This window comes from Brienomyrus brachyistius, chromosome 7, assembly GCF_023856365.1.
Source record: "Brienomyrus brachyistius isolate T26 chromosome 7, BBRACH_0.4, whole genome shotgun sequence".
NCBI classification, from domain to species: domain Eukaryota; kingdom Metazoa; phylum Chordata; class Actinopteri; order Osteoglossiformes; family Mormyridae; genus Brienomyrus; species Brienomyrus brachyistius.
The window spans coordinates 11,758,673-11,782,659 of NC_064539.1; the positions used below are offsets into that span (position 1 = coordinate 11,758,673).

The window sequence follows — 23,987 nt, forward strand, 5'->3', positions numbered from 1 at the left end:
GCCAACAGAAGCCTATTATTATTATTATTACTATTATTATCTTTTTTCAATAAAAAAGCGCATTATCATAAGTATTAATCCAGACACTTCAGTTTCTATCGCTGAACAGAGAAAAGCAGTTGGACTAATTGAGGTCTCAATTTCCCATAGTGTATGATTTTGTGCCTTGTAGTGTGCGTGATTGTACGATGGATTGGCATCCCATCCAGATGTTCCCCCCAGCCTTGTGTCCGATTTTGCCTGCGATGGACTCCAGACCGCCCTGCAGGATAAGCGGTCAGAAGATGAATCAATGGATAGTTATATGTGTAATGAAACACCTATATTGTTATAAAAGAAAAATCCTCAGTGGCTAATATTCATCATTCTTTCTTTCATCTATTTATTCGTTTCTTTTTCTTTTTTTTTTTTTTTGCTTTCCGCTTCAGTTTTCATAGTACTTAATTCCAATGAATTTTGAGTGAAATTCAAACTTTATTATTGTGCTTCGTCTATGAAGTTTTATATTTGTTTATTTAGAAACGGGATGCGGAAAGAAAAAAATAGTTAAACCGATACACACCGATTCAATTAGTTCTTTTTTCATAGCTTATCAGCTGACGGCACTCGTCACCAATATCGGAATTACAGATGGTGCTTGTAGAATTTATGTCTTAAAATCCTAGTAGTTCATGTCATCGATAATTGTTCAAAGCACACTCACTAAGAATCCGTGTGTTAGGCACCAGCTGCAAGGTGAATACGTTGCATCGTCAAGCGTTCCCATAGGGCTGTACCTCAGTTTAATTTTTCATACGATTTCATTTTCAACAAACGCTTTGCTTGCATTTAATTCCAGATATAGCACTGCTCACAGGTACATTTTACTTCCTTGAAGTAGGAAAAAACAGGCGTCAGTTCGCCCCTTGTTTTTCAGTACCTGTAGATTATGTGAGCCTGGTGCCGATACATTGTCGGTACTCTGAGCAAAGCGTCGGTACTCCCTACCGACGAGTAGCGGTCCACTTCAAACACTGCACTATTTTCCTTCGAACTGAAATCTTGTTCCGCACTGTGTGCATATACAACATGTAACACCAGCTTTCGGTAAATACATTTCTTATTCCCTGGTTATAGCTATATGAATTCCCCCTACCCGGCCAAAAAAAAAGTTGGTTCTGGGCAAGCAATATTATTATGTCCTCCCGATGTTAATTTTAGCATTTCATACATTCAACTATATTTTTATATAGCCAACTCTCTGAGTACCAATTCAGTGAGAATTACAAAGGTGAAACTACTATATAGATGTTGCTTTTCCTACCCATGCCTGGGCATGGCACAAAATTTGTAAAAACTTTTGTAAAGTTTACAATATGACATTGTACCGTAAAACTTTGAATGTTTTATGGTGTAACTAAGAAAACCCTGAAAGTGAACTGTAAAATTTTATATACACAGCATCAAATATGTTTACTCAGCAATTCTACACAGCCCAGGAACAGGGACCTGTATCATGAAGGCTGATTTTTGGCTTAGCTGGATAACTTGTCTGATTTAAGGTAGTCTGGGTCAAAAGTGAGCGAAGATAACGTCCATTTCATCTGGGGTATCTTAAATCTGACAAGTTATCAGGCCAAGCAAGACATCTGGCTTCGTGTTACAGCCCCCCACCCCCCCCCCCCACCCCCGACTTCCACAAACATACAGAATCAATCCATAAGTTTCCAAACTGAAGGTGTAATCAAAATGACATTTTATTTTCATTTGTAAGAAAGTGTCATATAAAGTCTATTTCTGCACATCTTTGTTTTGTGCATCGTAAATGTTAGGAAAAAAATCACAAAAACTCATCTTAGGAAAAATGTTTATTTGATGTTTGTGGGGACTTGCACACTCAAGACAAGGGTTTTGATATCATTTAGGTTGCAATTTCTTAAACACACAAATAGAAAATGATTTCTTAGAGCGTTTTCTATGTATTCATTTGCTTATACAAGATCCGACTACGGAATGGACACTTGGGATGCATTTAAGTACGTGTGCAGTTTCATCCCTCCAGCTTCACAGAATCCAGTATACTTCTTGCTTCTTTGTATTCTTCTAACTCTGCCAAATCTTCCTCTGTTTCCTGAAAAAGACATTAAAAACATCCAGTGATTTTGTGCTCTCTGGTCATCATTATTTGTATTCCTATACAACTGCTTTGTATAGCAGTTTTATTTTGATTTTCCACTGGCAGCACTAACTAAATGTTCTGTATTAATTTTTGGAAATTTCTGGTCGTAACTATTTTTACATGGCATTTGCTCTACTCAAAGATAATCTCATCCATCCATCCACCACAAATTTTATTGACAAATCTAGAAATTGGAGCTGCACGATATTTCACACACTATCACGATATAAGTTGATGGTGTTGCCACGAGTTGTCAGACACAAAGCAGTCTTGACAAATGCAATGTGATTATTATGATATAGTGCACAGTCTTGAAACAGTATATTGTGTAGCCCTACTAAAAATCCAGATTAAAAATAGATAAAATGCAGATTTTATCAGTAATTATGAATAAACCATTCTATTTATTCTTTAAGATTCCTCAAATACATAAGAAAAACAATACAACTAGTCCACAGTATTGCAACTATAATTCATTATACGCCACAGTTAACTATGTAACTCTATACACACGTGGCATGTGCAGGAACAGCATAACTAACAAGTTGCTGGTGCACAAACTGACCAGCACTTCTGAAACATACTTTTGGTACAATACTTCCCCTTTTCCACTGACTTCTGGTCGAGTACCTGTACTAAAAGTTCCAGTACCTAAAGTACCAAACCAGCTGGGGTACATTTTTGGTACTTGGGTGAGACTTGCATATGTGTTCGCTGTGGATTGGTTATGCAAATAACCTGCCTATGAAGCAATATACAATTATTGTTTTGAAAAAATCTCAGACAACAAGCAAACAAAAAAAAGTATTAATAACATATGCACAAACAAATGAAATGGGTGGCATGGTGGTGCAGTGGTTAGCACTGTTGCCTCACACTTCTGGGACCCAGGTTCGAGTCTCCGCCTGGGACACGTGTGTGGAGTTTGCATGTTCTCCCCATGTCGTCGTGGGGTTTCCTCCGGGTACTCCGGTTTCCCCTCACAGTCCAAAGACATGCTGAGGCTAATTGGACTTGCTAAATTGCCTGTAGGTGTGCATGTGTGAGTGAATGGTGTGTGAATGTGCCCTGCGATGGGCTGGCCCCCCATCCTGGGTTGTTCCCTGCCTCGTGCCCATTGCTTCCGGGATAGGCTCCGGACCCCCCGCGACCCAGTAGGATAAGCAGTTTGGAAAATGGATGGACAAACAAATGAAGAGATACAAGCTTTAATTGCAATCTGGTGGAAGAATCAGAAGGTGATCTGGATAGCATGACATATAAAAAATTTGCTATAATGAACTAGGCAGAATTATTGGGCAAAATTCAAATATTGTGATTTTGCTGTAATAAATACCGGGATATTTATAAAGTAAAAAAAGTTCTAAATAAATATTGCAATGCGATTTTTTTGTAATAAATATTGGCCTATCTATAGAGCAAAAGAAAGTTCAAAAGAAATTTCTCACCAACCCGTTTTATGGGTGATTTAACATGGAAGGATAAAAACAATCAGAAAGTGCATCCAGCACTCATGCAAATGCATCAGTGTAAACTTTAAACTGTTCCTTTAAACATATACTAGGTAATCTTGAAAAAGGGTAATCATCAATAATATTGCCATGCCTGCTAAGTTTTTTTCCCCAATGACTAAGCAGAAATGTTTTAGTGAAACTTAAACCCCCTGCGCTATAATGTCCGTACAGTATGAAGATAAGAAAAAGCCTGACTTCAAATCAGCAGACTAGGACTATCCTTGCAATGTGAGAATCGCATGTGCATAATATGTGATATCAGTACTGATCACCACATACTATAAAATACTTGCAGCCATTTTTCAAATTTGATACAAAATACCCCACTTCACGTTGTGAGGTCACTCGGAGGCGGTACCAGTTTTGATGCTAATGTAAAACTAACACTTTGAAGTAATAAAAGTACAGTCCTTGGAGCAGTCGAAGAGTAGCCTAATATTAATGACCAGTTGGCATTCGTAACACTGACTATACATTATGAACTAGAAAGGATACAGCACTTTTCCTGCATCAAGAAAGACCTGAGATAAGTGGGACCCTTGGCAGTTACTGGTAGCTCCGAACCATGTACATCTATCTTTAGCTTTAAGATAATGTGGGTGTGAACAGCTTTTTTTTCTTCTGTAGACCCTATAAAGCATCTTTGATAATTTTATAAAAGCAACACATAGCATCGAATTCAATTATTTCCAGTGTATCTTACTGTATCTTTTCAGCCATACTGAAATATGGATGGATATTGGAAGGTTTTAATTGTTTCTAAATAAGAAAAATGAAGCTCCCAGTGGATGTCTAAATATTTTTCTTTTATTGCCCTTTTGCAGCATTTGAGCAGGTAGTAATGTGCTTGAGCAGACCAACATGGAAAGAATGAATGTGCTGCTTCACAGTTCAGAGAAATGGAAGCTTTAACTCACTAATAACTGTGAAAGATCTGCATGGGCCATAGCCAAACGCCGATGACAATCTGGGATCATCATCCGTGATTCCTGCAGGACTTCCATCTGAAAAGATGAAGACATACAAACACATTCACTTCAGTGACACACATGAAGATAAACAAGCATGTTTGACTGTAAAGGGTCAGTTATCTGGTGTACTAGTAGAACTTCAATTACAAAAAATCTTTTGATGAATTACGCTTTAGCACTTCCCAACCTGTTATGATGCCATAATGTTACAGCTACTGGGCAGAAAGGGTGGAGGCTAACATCACATTTCCAAACAATTCCCATATTTTCATTACTACTGCTACTTTTTTACTTTTTATAAACTCTGCTAATGTCCGGTCTGTAGTGTAGACTTGCTTATGCAGGCAAAAACAAATGCCAACAATAATGACAAAAAAGAAATCCAAATATAATTAATTCTACAAAAACAGAAAACCAATTTCTAAAACTTCTTAAAGAATTTCCAATATCATCCCTGTGTGGTTTTTATAAATTATTATTTTTAATGGAATTCCCATGAATAAATACATCAATACACGCCCACTGTTAGCTGAACGATAACTGATGCATTGTCGTCTGAGTGGCCTTGGTTGGATTTTGTAAATAGGTCTAAACCAGCAGTTTGAGTGTTCAGTCCACAAAATATTTGCCCTCTAGATTTGTGAATTTGACATTTGCAGTTTTGGTTATTTTGTGAGTTGGCCATGAACAATTAAAAAGAAACATTTTTGAAGCTTGCCATACGACTGCAGAAACCTGCAGACGATGCATAACCTAAAAACATGGTAAATCATTTGGATCACAATGTCACAATATATAAATGTTAGTGATACATAGCATTCATTATTGTAAGTGCATACCATATCTTTAATATTGAACGCCTTGGCTTGGGTACGCCATACATCTTTGTCTCAGCAACCAGACTCACTCATGTGTTAGCTGTCTTTGTGACCATGGAATCTCGCATTTCTCGCAGTAACTTTTAAACTTTTCCGTACCATTAATTTAGAATTTTTTTAACAATGGGACAAAACATAGTACATACACAGGTACAACTTACATGGTTTGTATATCATATGAAAAAGTCTAGATATGTCTAGAAAAGTGTACAGTACTGTTTGGTTAGAAATTGGTAAACAGATTGTTGTTTGGGGTGCACAAGTATTATTTGCGAATTTTCACATTCTTGGGGCTCTTCTGCCCTTAACCCTAAGAAATGTAAAGGGGTTATTGTAATATTAAACCTTTCACCTTTTTCTTACGCAGCCAAACATTTTAGCCTGTAACAATATCAACAAACAAAATATCAGGATTTTGCAGATACATTTTAGACCATTAATATCAAGGTGTCGAGGTCTCAAAATGAGGAGCAAGAAGAAAACTAAGTAATATTTGCAAATGCTTGCATATATGGTATTTTACATTGCAAAAAAAAGTGAAGTATGCCAAGTCATCGCTAACAAGTTAAAACTCATGCAGCTTTAGTAATACCAAATTTATGAGTCCAGACCGGCCACCCACTTTTACGTAATAAACATTGTACTCTTATCACACATAATAATGCATGAAAAATGTTATTGAGCTATTGATCATGTGTTACAGTCACTGCAGAGGCCTCCACTTTTAGAGGCAAATCCTGTGTGAGGGGAAAGCAGAAATCAGCAGGCTGACACTCCTGATGCTTTCAATGCATAACACATTGCAGAGTGTGTTAGGCCCGAAGCGTGGTGCCCTTCTGGAGAGGCGAGGTCTTGGATTACATGGTCAGACATACTAACCATTAACAAGTTTCTCCAGAACTAGTGCAGTTCTCAGAGGTTTTTTTTTAAAACATCTCCATTTTACTTCATCTTATAAACCATTGTTATAGCTTAACCTGACCTGTAACCTTTTCTATACAAATATAAAGGCAGGAAAATGTGTATTTTACACATATTACATATACACAGAGGAAAAATAATCAGATGTTAATTAAGTCTCAGTTAATCTTACAGTACATCCAAACAGCAACATATACAAGCTGTAAGTGGGTAGTTAAAGTGGGCCATTAAAATCAACCACTGCACAGGCTTCTGTTTGGATATCAGAATAAGCCATATTCATACTTCAGAGGTTCACCAAATCTTCCACTGCAACAGGGCAACAGTCAATTTTGATTAACACATTACATGCAATTTGAAATGTTGCCACTCTGGTCTCAATGGCTTTGGCCCATGACAGCATGCTTAGAAGCATCATTCACAGTCTTCTGAAATTCGTGTTGCATTCCACAACTAAGCAGGAAATCTCAAGGACAAGAGAGTGAAACACAAGGCATCTTTTTAATACTTTGGAATATTCCATCAGCTAGAGATAAGAAAAGCAGCTATAAAATATTGGTTAAAAAAAACCCCGATCCCAAATTAACCTCAGCATTAACCCCTTTACTTCGTAACATTTATTTTCTCACTCTGACCTCCAGGGCAAATATTCTAATTAAAATATAGTGACTTGCAACTTTAGTCCATTGTAGATTTGCTTGGTTCCAAGCCATGATTTCTGGAAAACAGGTATGTGAACATTATTCTATATAAAAGTAATAAAGTAAACCTTTTACTGGTGATAGGACTTGCTGTATGACTTATTTTATAAAAATATTTGCATATTGTTAATTTTGCATTATCAATACTTGCCCAAGAGTTTAAGCTTAAGGTGTATGTAAGTAAGTGTGCCCATCATCTTAATTTCTTGGCCTGGATGGCTTTACAAATGGCCACATCCAATACTGCACACAATGTATCACGTATCAACATATCAAATCTTATACAAACCAATAGACAACATACAGATGTGACAACCCTCACTGTTATGAGAAACGCAATATCATACAACTTGGCTGATCCACTCATATTAAAGGACTGAAGTCTAGAACCCAGGGATTCAATTCTTTTGAAAGCTAGAGCTAAAATATTTACTATGCACCTGCTGCGAGGAACAGCACATTTCAAGAACCCAAATGTGAATGGTTAACAAATCCTACAAATGAAAGTTCCCAAATTTCATCAATAAAACAAGTAATAGGAAAATGCCCGATTCAAGAAATCACAAAAGGCATGGTTTTACCTCTTTCCTAATAAGATTTTACCCAAAATGTTCTATTTAATCTTCCCATCATTCAAAAAGCACTTTCCCATTTAATTACCTACAGATAGAAATACAGATATAGCAGAAATTCAAACAAAATGTGTTTTGGGAAAATTCTACCCTCTCCTCCTCAGTTAATTTATAAAGTAGTAGAGACTAAAAGGAGGCATAAAGGGAGATGGCGGGTTGTGAGGGACAGCGAGCTCATGCTTAATTCTCCCTGCCATTCATTCTGAGTGAAAAGTGACAGCCCAAAAAGGAGGAGGACTTGGGTCATCGGTCACTCAGTGGCACCAAATTAGCAACATGTGCTAGTAATTATGAAATTCCTTCAAAGTTAAATAATGTAATTAAATGTATAAGCAAATTAAAAGTGTGAATGATTCATTTCTCCAGCCTGCTTTGCAGTGTAGTAATATTGTTGAATTCATTTTTTTTTACAACAGAAGACTGTTCACTTGTTCTCAACATTGAAGTCGAAAACTATTGCTGAAAAATGTACACATTCTCACAAAAATATTTCGAAATATTCAAAAGCTGTGCGCACTGAGGACAGGTAATCGATCGAGCTCATTTTATACAGTCTAGTAAAAATGAGTTTAACTATATTTGCTGTGATGGGCTCTTGGTATTGCCTGGTACTTTCAGCATCTAAGAGTACCATGCTAAGCAGCTAGCCAGAACCCACAGATTAAATATTACATCAAACTAACAAATTAGAACTAAAACTTCTATGCCCCGAATTACTTCAAACTGATTACATACATTAAATGACTATCTTCTGTAGTTGTAAGTTACTAGAGTACATGCAGTAGGCAATTATGGAGGACATGCAGTATCTGTGGGCTATACATCAGCTTAAAGTGTCTGAAAAAGCCAGGAGTGTAGCTAGTTGACAGTACCACATGCAGTGGTGATGGATTTGCTCCTACTGTAATGTACTTTAAGCTAAAATTTAAACAAGAAAACTTTTAAAAGCATTTCTGATTAGGGTAATTTGCCAACAGAAAAGTGAAACATTCCATTACAAACTTTGACAACCACATGATCAAATCATGGGGTGGAAATCAAAAATCCCCCCCCCCACAACATCAGCTTTTACTTTCATGGTTACAGATATTGAATATTTTGAATAACCAGCCTGGTTTGGTGTCACTTGCCCACATATAAACAACAATCAGGGATTAGCTACTTCTGCTAACCAGACTCAGGTACAATTTTATTGGTCTATAATAGGAAAAAAATTATACAGACATGTGATATATATGACATTTGTGTACATGTATTGATTCATCGAAATGCACTTGGATATCTGCACATCCCTCAATAGCAGTTTTTATACAAAAAACAGCTTTTGCTAACTTACACTAGCCCTTACCATTAAAACTCTTTTACTTGTACAGCTTGTAATATTTAGTTCATATGCTATACTCAATAGAAAATACAGATACTGAAGCATGAGACAAAAGGAACCTCTGATTAGATGGAAATACCAAAATATGATGCACAATATTAAATTGCAGAGAAGTCATCCTCCAGCATACCTGTTTTTTAATGACATATTCGTCTGCTGCTTCTGTCTTTAGACGCTCAATCTTTTCTTCTTGCTGTTTGGCTTCTTTTATATACAGAACTTCTTCTTTCGCTAACCTATAAACAGGTAGGCAATGCACATAATTTAGCTGATACAGACATTACATTATATTGAAGTAGGCATTTTCTGAAGTGTTTTGCTTACAAATACCCCCAAAAAAATCACAATAACAAAAATGTGACATAAAAAAAAACACAGGCCAGCATAAAACTAAGTAGATAACAGCAGTATAAAGCTTAAACATTAAAAAATGTTCAGTACACATATGTTGTTAGGTACCATAGAAAGCTACTAACTACAGTCATGAGATCGCTACCAATTCAGTCCTCAATCTCTTTCACCAGTATTCTGCAAGATACAAGTTAAGGAATCAAACTTACGTCATAATGAGCAAACATTTCCATCCCATTCAAATTTTGATTTTCTGTATCCATAAAGGTCATACAAAAAAAGCGCAAAATGCTGCCAAGACCTAGTCCTCCTAAGCGGCAACACGGTCAGAGAAATCAGCCGCGATTCACCACCATTTCTCCACTCCTAGGGTGGTATCAGTTCTGAAACTCCAGTCTGCCACTGGTCTGTCTTTAGTTTTTATACTGATGCTATAAATCTGCCAATTTGCAACCCAGCTGCATGCTCATTAGCCGCGATCCGTGGCGGTTCAGCTCCTTTCTGCTCATTCCACTAATCTCCTGTCTTTACTCCATTTATTTGCCACTTCTGCTACTGCTCCTCCACAAAATACAGCACTGCCCCTTCTAGGATTAATTGATCATCAATTTAGTTCTAATTTGGACCAAGTCAGGTGGTAAATGGGCCACTTTTGCTTGATTGTTAGTGAAATGTGTGCAAGTACATTGATAAATTTTGATTATTTATCAATTACCAGCAAATGAACTAAATCTATTGAATAAATTCCAACCTGATTGCCATAATAGAGTTTGAAAATATCGCTATTGATAATGATTCCAGCTAATAGTCTTTTCCGGCTCTGGTTGCTGGCTTGTCAGAATGACAACAAAGAATTCATTTTTCATATAGTCAGTTGCATGTGCATGAGTAATCCTTCATTAATCAGTTACATTATGGGGCCGCTCCTCAGTAATGTGTGTTGCTTTGCTCAGAAAGCCTAAAACACTTTGTCATATTTTATGTCAATTACCAGTAATTTTAATACGTTTCCATCAAGGCATACTGTAATAGTTAACATATGCTAAGGTAAGGGCCTTAAGCCTTCTTGAGATGAGTTATATTACCGTTGCAGTTGTTTAGCGAGGCAGTTGGCAAGATTCAAATAACTAACGACAGGCTAATGAAAAAATGTCCCTTGATCTTAATTTCTTATTTTCTCAGACTGAGGTACTTATATGAAGGGTGGAGCTGAGCTCGTTTTAAATGGATCTGCCACTGTGTTTTCCCAGTTAATGGAAAAGCAGCTCTCTGGAAAATAGAAAAAAGAATTAGACCCGACACACATTCAAGTAGTTTAATACTGTATTTTTGAGGCGTGTACCCAGTGCCAGCTGGAATGACAAAAGTAAATTACTGTTGTCATTTTATTAAGGACATCCGCTGTGCTGGTCACCAACTAAAATGTGCACCATTGCAGGACAGCTATGTGCAGCATTTTTTAAAAACCAAAAGAATGACAAAGGACCTGCAGTGGTTTAAAATGCTTTCCATAGAGACTATAGTTCTAGTTAAGGGTCAAATTCGGATAGACAATGTCTTTACATTTAAATAAGCAGCCTTAGAAATCATAAAATTTAATCTTTCCAAGATCAAACAGAAGAGAAACAATGTGTTGTTATTAAAAAACCAAACCTTGAAATTATGTGAATGGCGACAAATTAATAAACACAAACAGAACGAAGAATCAGAAAGACAATTTTACTTAGACAAAAGAAGCAACCATTTCATCCAGAAAGAAGTGTTAGGCACTAGAGTTAGAGTAAGGTTTTAGACAATCTCAAATATAAAATACAAAGGATTACCAAGGCTTCAGTTCAGCATAATAATGCAGGCTTTGATCACAACACTAATGAACAACATTTCACTGAAGTAATTGCAATTAAAGCAGTTAAACTGCCTTTTCAAACATGGTTTAGCTTCAATTAGCTTGCCCAGACTTCAGGAAAAAAGTGTGTTCTAGCCATTTTATGTCATTCAAGCAGCATATGACTGAAGTAGCTCTTGGCTTTAGTGATTTAAAGGACAATGCCTTATTTTAAAAATTTTAATGAAATAAGTGCAGAAGAGCTCACAACTACTACTGTATGCTGGCTGTTTAGTAACAAGCATTACACACTACACTACACTACATTCCAAGAGCAGATAGGATTTGAATAATATTTCTAGGGAACACTACCACAAATAATGAAAAGGAAAACTTGCAAATGTTCACATGACAATACATCATACAGGTGAGAAAAAATAAAATCTCTAAGTAAACAAAGTTTATGCAAATACCAGTCATATTTCTGTTACTCATTTCGCAATTGACAATGTTTGCTACAATGTAAATACACACGATAAGATTAATCTAACAGCCAAACTGTATGTAGTTTAAGACGACCAAGTACTGAAACTTGGCATCTGTAACTGGCAAATGACCACTTTCCCTGGCAATATCCCATTTTGAATCTAACTTGATCAGTGTGAGAAATATGTATATATGAATGCATGCCAAATACATAATTACTAACTTTGTAATTATAACTGCCAACAACCGTTTTAGAACTTAAATGCCTGAAAATGAGTGTTACCCTTATCCCAGATGTATGATGCAACATTATTTAGACAAAAGTATTGGGACACACCTCTTAAATTAATTGAATTCAGGTGTTTCATTCAGACCCATTGCCACAGGTGTATAATATCAAGCACCTAGTGCAGTCAGGTTTACACAGATTTGTGGAAAAATTGGGTCATTCCTAAGAGCTCAATTAATTTAAGCATGGTACTGTCATAGCATGCCACCTTTAGTGGTTTTATTGCAAGTGGTGGAGTTTAGGAACAACAGAAACTCAGTGACGAAATGGGAGACCACGCGAAATTAAAGCGTTACAATAACAGGATTGCCAAGTGCTGAGGCACATAATGCGTAAAAGTTGTCAACACTCTGTTGACTCAACAACTGCAGATATCCAGACTTCCTTTGGCATTAACCCCAGCACAAAAGTTGCACCAGGAATGGGCTTCAATGGCCGAGCACCTCCATGCAAGCCTCACATCACAAAGCACAATGCCAAGTCTCAGATGGAGTGACGAATCATATTTCTTAGTCTTGCAGTCTGACGGACGAATCTGGGTTTGGCAGATGTCAGGACAACGTAACCTGCCAGAATACATTCTGCAATTGTAAGGTTTGGAGGAAGAGGGATAATGGTATGGGGGGTTTTGCCGGGCCTGGGCTAAGCCCCTTAGTTCCACTGAAGGGAACTCTTAATGCTTCACCATACCAAGACATTCTGGACAATCTGATGCTTCCAACATCGTAGGAACAGTTTGGGGAAGGCCCTTTTTCTGTTCCAGTATGACTGTGCCCCAGTGCAAAAAGCAAGGTCCATGACATGGCTGGGTGAGTTTGGTGCAGAAGAACTTGACTGGCCCTCACAGAGCCCTAACCTCGACCCCATCGAACACCTTTAGGATGAACTACAAAGAAGACTACGAGCCAGGCCTTCGTGCCAAACATCAGTGGCTGACCTCACAAATGCTCTTCTTGATGAATGGGCAAAAATTCCCACAGATACTCTCCAAAATATTGTGGAAAGTCTTCCTAGAAGAGTGGCAGCAGTTAAAGCTACAAAGGAGGAACAAATTCCATATTGATGGCTGTGGATTTAGTATGGGATGTCACAAAAAGTCCCTGTAGGTGTATTGGCCAGATGTCCCAATACTTTTGTCCATATACTGCAATTTTACAGCATGCCCTGTGACATCCTGCAAATATGCAACGTCACATCCTTATTGCAACCACCAAATAAGGTACTAATTTCAAATCTAACACCTGATTGCCAACACTGTGGGTGAAGTTCTTGATAACTAGGGCTACATATCATCACATTGCGGTGTACTTATGTTTATATGGCACATGCGTAATAATCACCAGGGCTTTAGATGACGGGCGAAGCATTTGTCTTGACGTTAGCTCTCTGGTATTTTACAGACATTTCCTTATACCCATTATTTGGTAAGCAGATTAGTAATGCACCTAAAACATTAATGAGATGCATATTGTGACACCCACAAGTTAGTAATCTGTATGAATTTGGCGCATCTTATGCTTATTAAATTCGGTTAGCAGAGCATGCCACATGCTACTGTTTCGCTGTATTATGGAAGCAACAAACACTGAAATGACAGTGAAGAAATGACAGCTCAGCAACAACATCTACTGAAACAGGACATATTGTACATAAACAATGTAAAAAAAAAAAAAAAAAAAAAAAGAAGCCAGCAGGCGTGGTGGTACTGTTTGCATCTTAGAATCCAACATATTTATTAAACAAAAGGATATCCAGAATTTATTCTAATTTATCCTAATATTCCTAATTAGGAGCACTACTAACCTGCTTACCAAATTATGGGCGCAAGTAAATATTACTTCATATAGTCGTTAATCGTATAGTACCAAGAGTCTGGTGTCTGGACAAATGTTTCGTTTGTCATCTAAAGCCCTGGTGATTATTGCACATGCGCCATGTAATTCAAAGTATATCATAATGTGATATCATGCAGCCTTAATGATAACTAACCCATGAGATTGCAGGGATACATCAAATCATTCCACCAAGAAAGTAAAATCCTCAGATCGCTGTCAATACAATTCATCATCGATGGAATGCATTTCTTTAACCACTGCCTGCCGGTTCCGCTCAACAGGTATCACTAACCAGCCAAAAGTGCACAATTGGGTGTGTAATGAGCAAAAATATCTGTTAAAATCCATTGCAAATTAATGTAGTTGCAGGTTTATTAAATTAGCTTTTCACATTATTTATAGAAACAGCAATTTGTGAATAGCAGGCTGCTAAAATATTCATGTTTAGACTGTTTTACACATTGTCTGTCAACACAAAAAAAACATTTTCTGTTTCTGATATCTATGCATGTTGCACAGCATGATCAATCATACATTAAACAATAATCATACACTAAATATTGCTAAATTGAGCACACAATTTCATCCATTTCCATACGTAATTAAGCACACTTTAGCATATTTATGTCATTACTGCCATTTAGGTTATCAGAATGAGCAGCACAACGTTTTGTCACAATAAAGCCTGCAATAACACAGGCATCTTCAGTCTTATATTTAAACTGAAGAGCAAATCATTTTTTGGAAGACTGGTAGGTTAAAATGACTAGAGTAAAAGTAGACATACCAGTTCAAATATGACAATCAACAAACTTCTTAAAATATCTTGCATTTCTGATTTCCCCCACCCACCCCCCCCTATGTTTTTTTTTTACATAGTAAAACGTTCCTCTCTCTGACAATCATGACAATTTTTATCTAGGGCTGTATGATATCACATCGTGATATACTCGCAATTATATGGCACATGCACAATAATTACCTGGACTTTAAATGACGACCGAAACATCTGTCCAGATGCCAGCTTCTTGGTACTATACGAACGTTTACTTATGGCCACAATTTGGTAAGCAGACTAGTAGTCTGCCTAATTATGAATATTAGGAATCTGTATAAATTTGGCATAGACTTATGTTTAATAAACGTATCACATTTAAAACTGCAAAAAGTTACCAACACAGCACCTTTTTGTTATCTTGCTTGTCCACAACGTATCCTCTTTCAGTAGATGTTGTGGCTGCTGAGTTGTCACTTTCTTCACTACCAATTCAGTGTTTGCTTCCATGACACAGCAGAACAGTAGCATGTGGCGTGCTCCACTAACCAAATTTAACAAACATAAGGATACTAGGGCTGAAATGATTCGTTGAGTAATCGAATAACTTGATTACAAAAAAATACTCAATGCAAATTCTTTGCTTTGATGCTTCATTTAATCCACAAAACTATGTAAAAAAAAAAACTATGATCACCGTGTTTCATACAGAGGATTATTAGTGTCGCGGTGTGCTTATGGTGCATTATGTATAGCACAGTGGTAAAGCGGCAGAAAAGAGTGGAGACACTACCATAGGTACCCATCGTAAAAAATGCTGAAGAAATTTGCAGTAAACTTCCGGGACATGGGGATGGTGAATAGTTCCAAACCTTGACTTTCACGGCATAGAATCCCATTCATTTCCATTGCTTACCAAGCACGTTAAGCAGTATGTTGATAAAATAGTTTTTAAAAAACATTTAACACTTTAACTGTCATTAATAAACTAAATATGTTGTTTTTATATATGCTCAGCATTAGCTGTTAATGTTTATTATGATTAATAATTATGAAAGTAGCTTAGGAACGTTAGCCTCGATAGCCACTATTTCACCGATGATTTTGTCAATTACTGTTGACGCAGGATAATTTTACATATTAAGTTCTGGTTATCAATGGCTTCATGATTATAGTTAGCTGTACTGCCATACGTTAAATATACGTACAATATACGTTAAACTGATTAGAAGAGCAGTAAACTGATTTTAGAGTCACATGGTTCAGTGTGAGTTTACTACCAAAAGTATGGCAAAATAGCTTAAATTATTTTGTGGTGATTTGACAAAAAAATACCAAAAATGCACTGTGGTATAGTGTCTGTATTTAGAATTACTTAGAATATCACTGAAATAAAATAAAAATGTCTGTGTCCATACTGACCTATATTTTTTTACCTTTATTACCCCCACCCCCCACTCTTTGTACCTAAAGTGCAGGGTGTTGGACACTAGATATAGTGGTAGTTTTTGTAATATCTGTCCAATTTAGCTTGTTTTGTGGATAAAGAATGACAATGGATTTTGATCACTGGACACTTTTGAGAGGTGTGAGCTTTCTATACAAGTGAATAAACCAGAAGGCATATTTTGCCTGGCAGCCTTTATGAAAAATTGTACAATATTATTATTTGTACTTTATTGCGATTGGAAAATGGTTAAAAATTGTTTAGTTTAACATTTCTATGTTAATTTTTCAAATGATTTTTTTCCCCTTAAAAATTAAGGAATTAAATTTTAGCATGCTGCAAGCGAAAGCAACAACTTCCAGCTTGCCGGAGGAGCAGTCCTCGAGATGTAAAAAGCTGCATTTGTTTAGAAACTCTTAGCATTTGGGGAAGTTGTATTCAATAAAAGTCTGCACAGTTACAGTAATTTGTGGCTTGACTTGAAATATAGCCTATATATTATATATGCAGGGTCACTAACGGATCCAAGGTATGTAATAATGTTTCCTGAAAGTCACATGTACACAAGAGTTTAGAAAGTGTTTTCTTTAAAAAAAAATTCTTTCTTTAAAAATTAAATTAAAACCTATGTACATAAATGCACTAAAATGGTTGTTCTTTTGAAAGATATGGTATGCAGTTATCCATTAAAAATGTCTCTAAAAAGGAAACCAATCATTTGTTCATTTTAAGAGACCTGTCTTTTTTCTCTTTTGAATAGTTACTATTGCTCTTTAATAAGAAATATTTATCTGATCACTCAATCAATGGAATAATCAATAGAATCCTTGATTACTAAAATAAACGATAGCTGTAGCTCTAAAGGATACACCGAATTCACACAGATTACTGGGCGTCACAATACGCATATCATTAATGTTTTATGTGCATTACTAATTTGCTTACCAAATTGTGGGCATAAGTAAATATCCGTAAAATATCAAAGAACTGTATCCGGATAAATGTTTTGCCAGTCATCTAAAGCCCTGGTAATTGCTGACCATGCACCATATAATTATGAATACATCGTGATGTAATATTTTGCAGCCCTAACTTTTTTACATAACATGACTAAAATCACACTCCAACACTGAGATCATGTAACAGTTATCTGTATTTCTGCAAACTGCATTGTTATGCGTTTAACCACACCCGAACTGTCATCACGGCAGACTTCCGAAAGAACAACAAGACATAATGAAGACTTAAGCAGATAAACAGCTATAACAGCAGTAGCCCAGGGACATGCTCTATTAAATACTTCCTCTCTCAATGTACCCAATAATGTGTGACTTCCCCAAAGGAAATTAGCAAAGAACAAAATAAAACCACCAATGCAGTATTTTTCCAGCAATTCCCATTTTTAAAACACCATGATAAATTATATGGATTCAAAAAACACATGCAAAAAGCACCTCATTAGCTTGTTAGGGTTTTCTGAAAAGCCTGTACCAAAACAGAGGACACTTAAAAGGGAACCATGCATTAACATGAATCAAGTGTTTTCTGTTTAAAACTCTATGCATCCAATTAATCAAATCATCCATTATGAAACTAACAAATAGGTCATTAAATCTGATAATTCAGCATGGCACCATTTACTGCACAGCACAAAGACAGCTATGGTACAACAGAATACGTAAGTAGTGGAATATCCTTTTTCTGATAATGTGATTTAGATCTGGTTATATTTTGGGTTTTGCGCATGCCTTGTTTCATCATGTTACCTTGCCAACCACCTTCTTCACAAGCAAGCTTTGACAGCAATGTCCCTTACAGAACAAAACGTACCCAGATAGGTGTGCATTCAGTAAAAACCAACAAGCAAAGCTGACACGGTTTTCTCTGATGTAGCATTTGGGACGAGTGGAAACTAAATATTTTCTCATATAATTACCAACATTCCCATTTCAGGCCAATTTAAGCTTTGTTTTTCACATCTGCATATTTTTCCAATCTAGAATAAGAACAATTTTCCATCAATACTAAAGCACAAAACACTACATTAGGTACTCAACAATGATTCACTCAAATCTTTCAGGTTGTAGAAACATTAACAGAAATAATCTCTGACCCAGATTTTACATTTGTAAGTGATAAATAATTATAACTGTTCAAACAGCTGACAGAGAAATGTCTAAATTAGTGTTTATACCAAAAACCGCTTTTATTATAGTTACGATGTGAATTTTTCTTATACCACAATACCAGTTTAAATAGCCTACACAACGTTCGGAAAGTGGCACAGCTGGAAACTGTTTAAAAGGGGACCTTTTTCACTGCTGCACCACTAAAAATGTACCATGAAAGATCAGAAACGGAAGATACAGCTGACGCTGGAGTTGAAAATAATGAGACACTGGGGTTGTCAAAAAAATCGATTCTCAGATACTAGTCAATATTAAAAATTAGTATCTGATTAGATACTCATTTTCACTATTATTGATACCAACAGTGCGGTTATCGCCTAATTCACCACACTTCACACAGCACCACTACAGCGCAGGCACACGTGCACGCACGCACACACTTACGCAGCCCATCCCCTCCTCTCAATAGCCGCCGAATGCTTTCACGCTGGTTAACACACACTTACGGAGTTGGCCGAACGTGGCATATGCTGCAGTTGAAGGCACTTCGGAAACCGCTTTAGTTAAAAAAAAAACGCAAAAGTGCCACCTGGAAGTATTTTGCAGACGAGCATGGAAAGGCTAAGGATGTCGATAAGCCTCTATGCAAACAGTGCTATAAAGTTGTGGTGACAAAGTCCAAGTAGCACGTCAAACTTGGCGAAGCATCTTAAAGACCGACATCCTAGTCTTTATGAGAAATTTCACGAGGTCAGTAAAGCTCGCGTTCCAGCAACACTGAACTTATCAAACACATCAAAAATGATAACTTGGCCGGCGCACACCTTAACATTAGCCGTTTATCTATAAGCAGTAATCCAACAAACACGTTAGCCGTATGTTATTAAGGTAGCGAATAGGCGCAGTGGCTAATAATAAAATAATATAGTTAATGTGGGAACAATGCAAAAACGCAAAACAAAAATGTGTCCTGTAAAATGTGGTACATGCCCAGTCATACTTTAAAAACAAATACCGTCATATACTATAAAACCGATATAACTGAAAAATACCGTGATATAAATTTTTGGTCATACAGCCCAGCTCTAGTCTAAACATTAAAATGTTATAGATTGAAAAAAAATAATGTCTGTATATGAAAGTTGTAGTCAATGAGTAAATCTGAAAGAATTTAAATCCCAGAAAAAAAAAATCGGTTTGATATAAAAAACCAACCCTAAAAAAAATTAATATTTTCTATTACTTTTTATCTATGTGACTAATACTAAAGTATAGGCAGGTCAATTTGGGAACAAAACACCAAAAAGTTTACCTTAATCTTACTATTTTACTGCCAAAATTTTAGCAAAGTACTGGACACACCTGAGAATGTAACAAACGTATTGGCCCAAGGTTTTAAAATAGTCGTCTTACTTACCAGGGTCAAAATGTATGGTAAAAGACGCAGAGATACTTATGTTGTTGTGCTGACTATTGTAATTAGTGAAAGTGATACATTTCTTATAACAACAAATTTAGATATTTTAAATATTGCAATTACTATCCCTTTTGGTAAATAAAATTAAAATAAAAAAACAGCCAATCAGATATTGTATTCTTGAAAGCAAACCCTCCAGTTTTGAAATATTTTAATTACAATGAGTTCAACAAATTTTAGAATTTATTTCCACTGGAAAAATGCTTAGAGAGAAACGTATTTCAAAAACTATAGGCAGAAACGGTTTTATTTCAATAACTGTAAGCAGAAGAAGGTCTATTAATTTGAATTCTATTCACCTACACACAATAAACAAATTGAGGTTCAGTCAACTTGTTAGCCGAATATGAACGTTGAATGAGAATCTTATTTTGATTTCCTGTAAATCTGTACATGCTGAAAATGAAAACAATGGTTTCCTAGCTGTAGTAATACAGTAATTATTTAAAAACGACTCACTAACTTGAGCAAGAACGGCGATTGCTAGCTTAATTGCCCATTTAGCTTTATAGCAACCTAGCTGTAGATCATCAGAGCTTTAGCCGGTACAGAACTGGTTTTTGTAGACGTAGAAAATACACATTATTAAAAGACAGTAACTTGTGTACTGAAAATTGAGCACTATAAAGATTACTGCATGTTCTATTTAACTACTGTAGTGTTTCATACGCCATTAGCATATCGCTGCTAAAGCTTCGGCCTACAGCTCTGAACTCTCATAGGCCGATTCATATTTCCCTTCAAGACAGTTACAATAGCGGCTTAAGCAGCATCTCTAATTGGTCCCCCGTCAGTTATTTGTGAAGATACACTTACCGCTTCACTACACCAGTTTTAATTTTAATTTGCCGTACTCGAGGGTCCGCCATAACGACCACTGTTTTTGTCTTTTGAAAAACGCCGAGATTAGGAACAGCGAGGTAAACAGGAGCTGAAGAAACGGCACTGTCACTGGCACTCCTACGCTACGTCGAGACGCGCTGACGTAGACACCACGTGGGAAAAATGACAACGTATTCATGCGCTGCCGAGTGTTAGGGTTTGTTCTAACTATGGGCGTTGCGTGGCGCTTTTCATCAATGCGCGCGTTCTGCCATTCGATAGAACATCGTACATTGCATAGAAAACGATTTGCGATGTTCCCACTGGTGCGCTGCGTTGCAGTGCATTTTGAAAACGGATTGCTATACGCATTTCTCTGCGCTGGGCACTCTCATTGATGATAATGAAAAATGGAGACAAACGCATTCCAAAGTGTTTGTATGCGTTTATGCTACCTCAATCTTCCCACAAACGCTAGGGATAATCATGTATACTCACAGAGACGGTTAATACAACGCACCTTTAAGAACGTATAAGGACGCGCAAGAACTTGAACAAACGCGAGATGAAAACGCAGAAAAACGCCGGCAAAATAAAAAAAAAACGCAGTACAATGCGTTGCGCTTTTCCTTGTGTATTTTGCATTAAAATGTAGTAATCATATGGACATGTTTTTTTTTAACCACAGAAGCGTCCTCCATTAAGGTGCATAAATTGGACATATTTCCCGAAAAAGGTTTTCAGTTAAAATCACAAGTTTGATCCAGGTCTATTGCTACATTCGGTCATTCGTATACTGTATTTTCAGTAATTATTTATCTATGACAGGGTCATGACGAACAAGTAAATATTAGGAAATTACGCAGAGTACACACTGGACAGGAAGGAAATCCATATGTATAATTTAATATGTATGTGTAAGTCCTTTTAAAAAAAATGTACTGTAGTTTCAATGAAAATTCCATTAGTTATTGTGGACGTTTTAATGCGATTTTTTTCTAGAATCGGTTTCAGTGCCTGATCTTTAACATAGTGTAAACATGTATTGTAGTCAATCAGTGATAATAGCTTATTATTCCATCAAGTGAACAAAAATATGTCGCAGTTTCACTGTGTCGTGTGATTATTTTTATCAAAGAGGTTTAGTAAAAGGTTTTAAACAGCTCTGTAGCTAAGTATCAAAGTATTGTCTTTAACAACTGACTATATTCTACATTGTGAGGTACAAGGCGGTACATTCATGATGTTGATGATAAGAATGAGCGGTGGTATATTAGTGTGGGATCAGAAATTTTAACAAACATTAAACAAAAGTTGCAGTCCCAATTGGTTGGGGAATTAAAATTTTGACCAAACACCATCAAGCTGGAACAGACAACAAAGGAAATGTAACATTCTTCAAAGTTGAAGTGTTCTGATTATTAAGAAAATCTGAAGCAATGGCAATTTTAATGAGTTTAGTTATAATAGTACTATATCTTACTCTATAAAAAAGGTAATCATATTACTGGCACCAGGGGCGTCAGAAGCATTTTGAATGTGGGGGAGGGGACACTGGCCTAAAACTAATATTTTATGTTAAATGTTGGGGGGGTCCAAATGAATAATTATGAAATGTGATTTAATGGCAGCGACGCCCATGACTGGCACAGATTTGGGTATGGATGCTAGGGACATGTCATTTACATTTACAGCATTTGACGATCACCCTTATCCAGAGCGACTTACATAAGTGCTTAGAAGTCTCATCAGTGACTACATTCTGAAGCATCTTCCATTCTTCCTACCAATATTGTGGGAGTACCGTGCGTGTTGAGGGGGGGTGGGGAGTTCGGCGATGATTTGGTCCCTACCAATGCTGCAACCAAACCTGCGCCCTGGAATGATAGACTAATGAAACAAACAAACTGATTTTAAGAATAAAAACATCAAGCAAACTGCATAAATAGTGACAGGTAACTTTTAACAGCTCCCTCTAACGTGACTTATTTTTAACTTAGGAACACTATAAATTAATATTCCACCTAAACAAAATGAAACGATTAAACATATTTCCACACAAAGGAATAAGTTATTGGCAGTTAGAATGCAGGAATGCAACTTGGGCATTAATTAAGACATTTGGAAATGGAATGTTAATTTAATTATATTATTTCTAATGACCAAACAATCCATCACCATGGATGAAATGCCTTAGAAGTATCATTATGAATATTGCTATATTTTGAGACCACAAATATCTCCTCCTGTAAAGGTGCAGATCCTATCATTTAATCTAGTTATTCCCATCAAGCACCTTCATTGTTAATTAATGTGATGATTTTGGTGACAAATCGGACCTCTAACCAGCAGGGAATACACCATACACGTTTCAGCCACACCATGCAGAACTGGTATGAGGCCAATCACTGTTCATTTATGGTGGTTTTTAAAGCTTTAAATGCAATGGCAGTTTGTCGTTCTTTACGTCAGTTATTTAAAGGGGGGTATTTCTAATACTTTTCTGCACGTGCCTGGAGTACTTGTCAAAATGTGAGATGATGCAGGTAGGTGTTCAACCACTTCACCACTCAAACAATGTTTTTAATGTAATATCTTTTTTAGCATCGATTTTGTCAATAAAGTTCTTCAATATAAATATGGGCCTAGTAGGGTCTGGCTGCAAAATGGAGAGGCTGCATGTTCAAATAATGACCAAGGCAGCTGGACACCCTATAACCATATTGGGAATCTCAGCTCAGCCAGCCAAGATATAAGGCTTTGGCAATAACACGGCTAAATAGCTGCTTATTCTGCCAAAAGACACTCATATGAAGAGGAAATGTAGTAAAACAAACAAAAAATAAACAGATACTGTATATGATTATATTTTATTTTTAATTAGTGCTACAATAATGCTATGGAAATACCTACGTGAAGTACAAATATCTACAGAATAAAAGCCTGGGAACATTCATTTAGATATAAATTATGGAATCACATGAAATACTGAACTGAATAGAAAAAGCAGTAAGCCACAGGCTGAATTAATATTTTGCCATTTCTGCTCTGGCTGGTAATGTTGTTGCCCTCTACTGATTAGAAAAGGCAGGGAGGAGACGCATAAGGTGATACAGGCTCAGACAGCTTGATCACCTCGATCACAGATCACTTCTCCAATCGTCCAGCACAGTCCATCCACTGTATATTTGATGTTATGCTGAGCAGCATGTGGTGCCCAGTGACTGATCCTCGTTGCTCTTGCTTTAAAAATTTCAGTCTCAGTGTTATGACGTGGTTGGAAGCCAGGCCGAAAAATGTCTAAATAAGTATTTCCATTTAAGAAGTTGTTGAGTTGATTGTTAAGGGCAGATTTGAAATGTATGTCTTACATACTGTGTTTTTTCAGAAGG

At 36.6% G+C, this 23,987-nt stretch overlaps 1 protein-coding gene across 1 annotated transcript; it reads right to left on the reverse strand.

Moving 5' to 3' along the window:
* Positions 1-1,834: 1,834 nt before the first annotated feature.
* Positions 1,835-20,763, reverse strand: tbca (tubulin cofactor a). The gene is made up of 4 exons (XM_049018686.1): positions 20,590-20,763; positions 9,290-9,395; positions 4,590-4,676; positions 1,835-2,110 (listed from the first exon to the last, which is right to left on the reverse strand). The coding sequence occupies exons 1-4, from the start codon at positions 20,640-20,642 to the stop codon at positions 2,030-2,032; spliced, it is 327 nt and encodes a 108-aa protein (XP_048874643.1). The 5' UTR covers positions 20,643-20,763; the 3' UTR covers positions 1,835-2,029.
* Between the last annotated feature and the right edge of the window lie 3,224 nt (positions 20,764-23,987).

Bases quoted from the DNA above. Each gene is read 5' to 3' on its own strand.
- tbca (XM_049018686.1), bottom strand. From the start codon at position 20,642: ATGGCGGACCCTCGAGTACGGCAAATTAAAATTAAAACTGGTGTAGTG. The intron at 4,677-9,289 runs GTATGCTGGAGG...TCATCTTTTCAG, and splicing joins AATATGTCATTAAAAAACAG to ATGGAAGTCCTGCAGGAATC. The intron at 2,111-4,589 runs GTGAGTTAAAGC...TGTCTTTTTCAG, and splicing joins CAGATCTTTCACAGTTATTA to GAAACAGAGGAAGATTTGGC.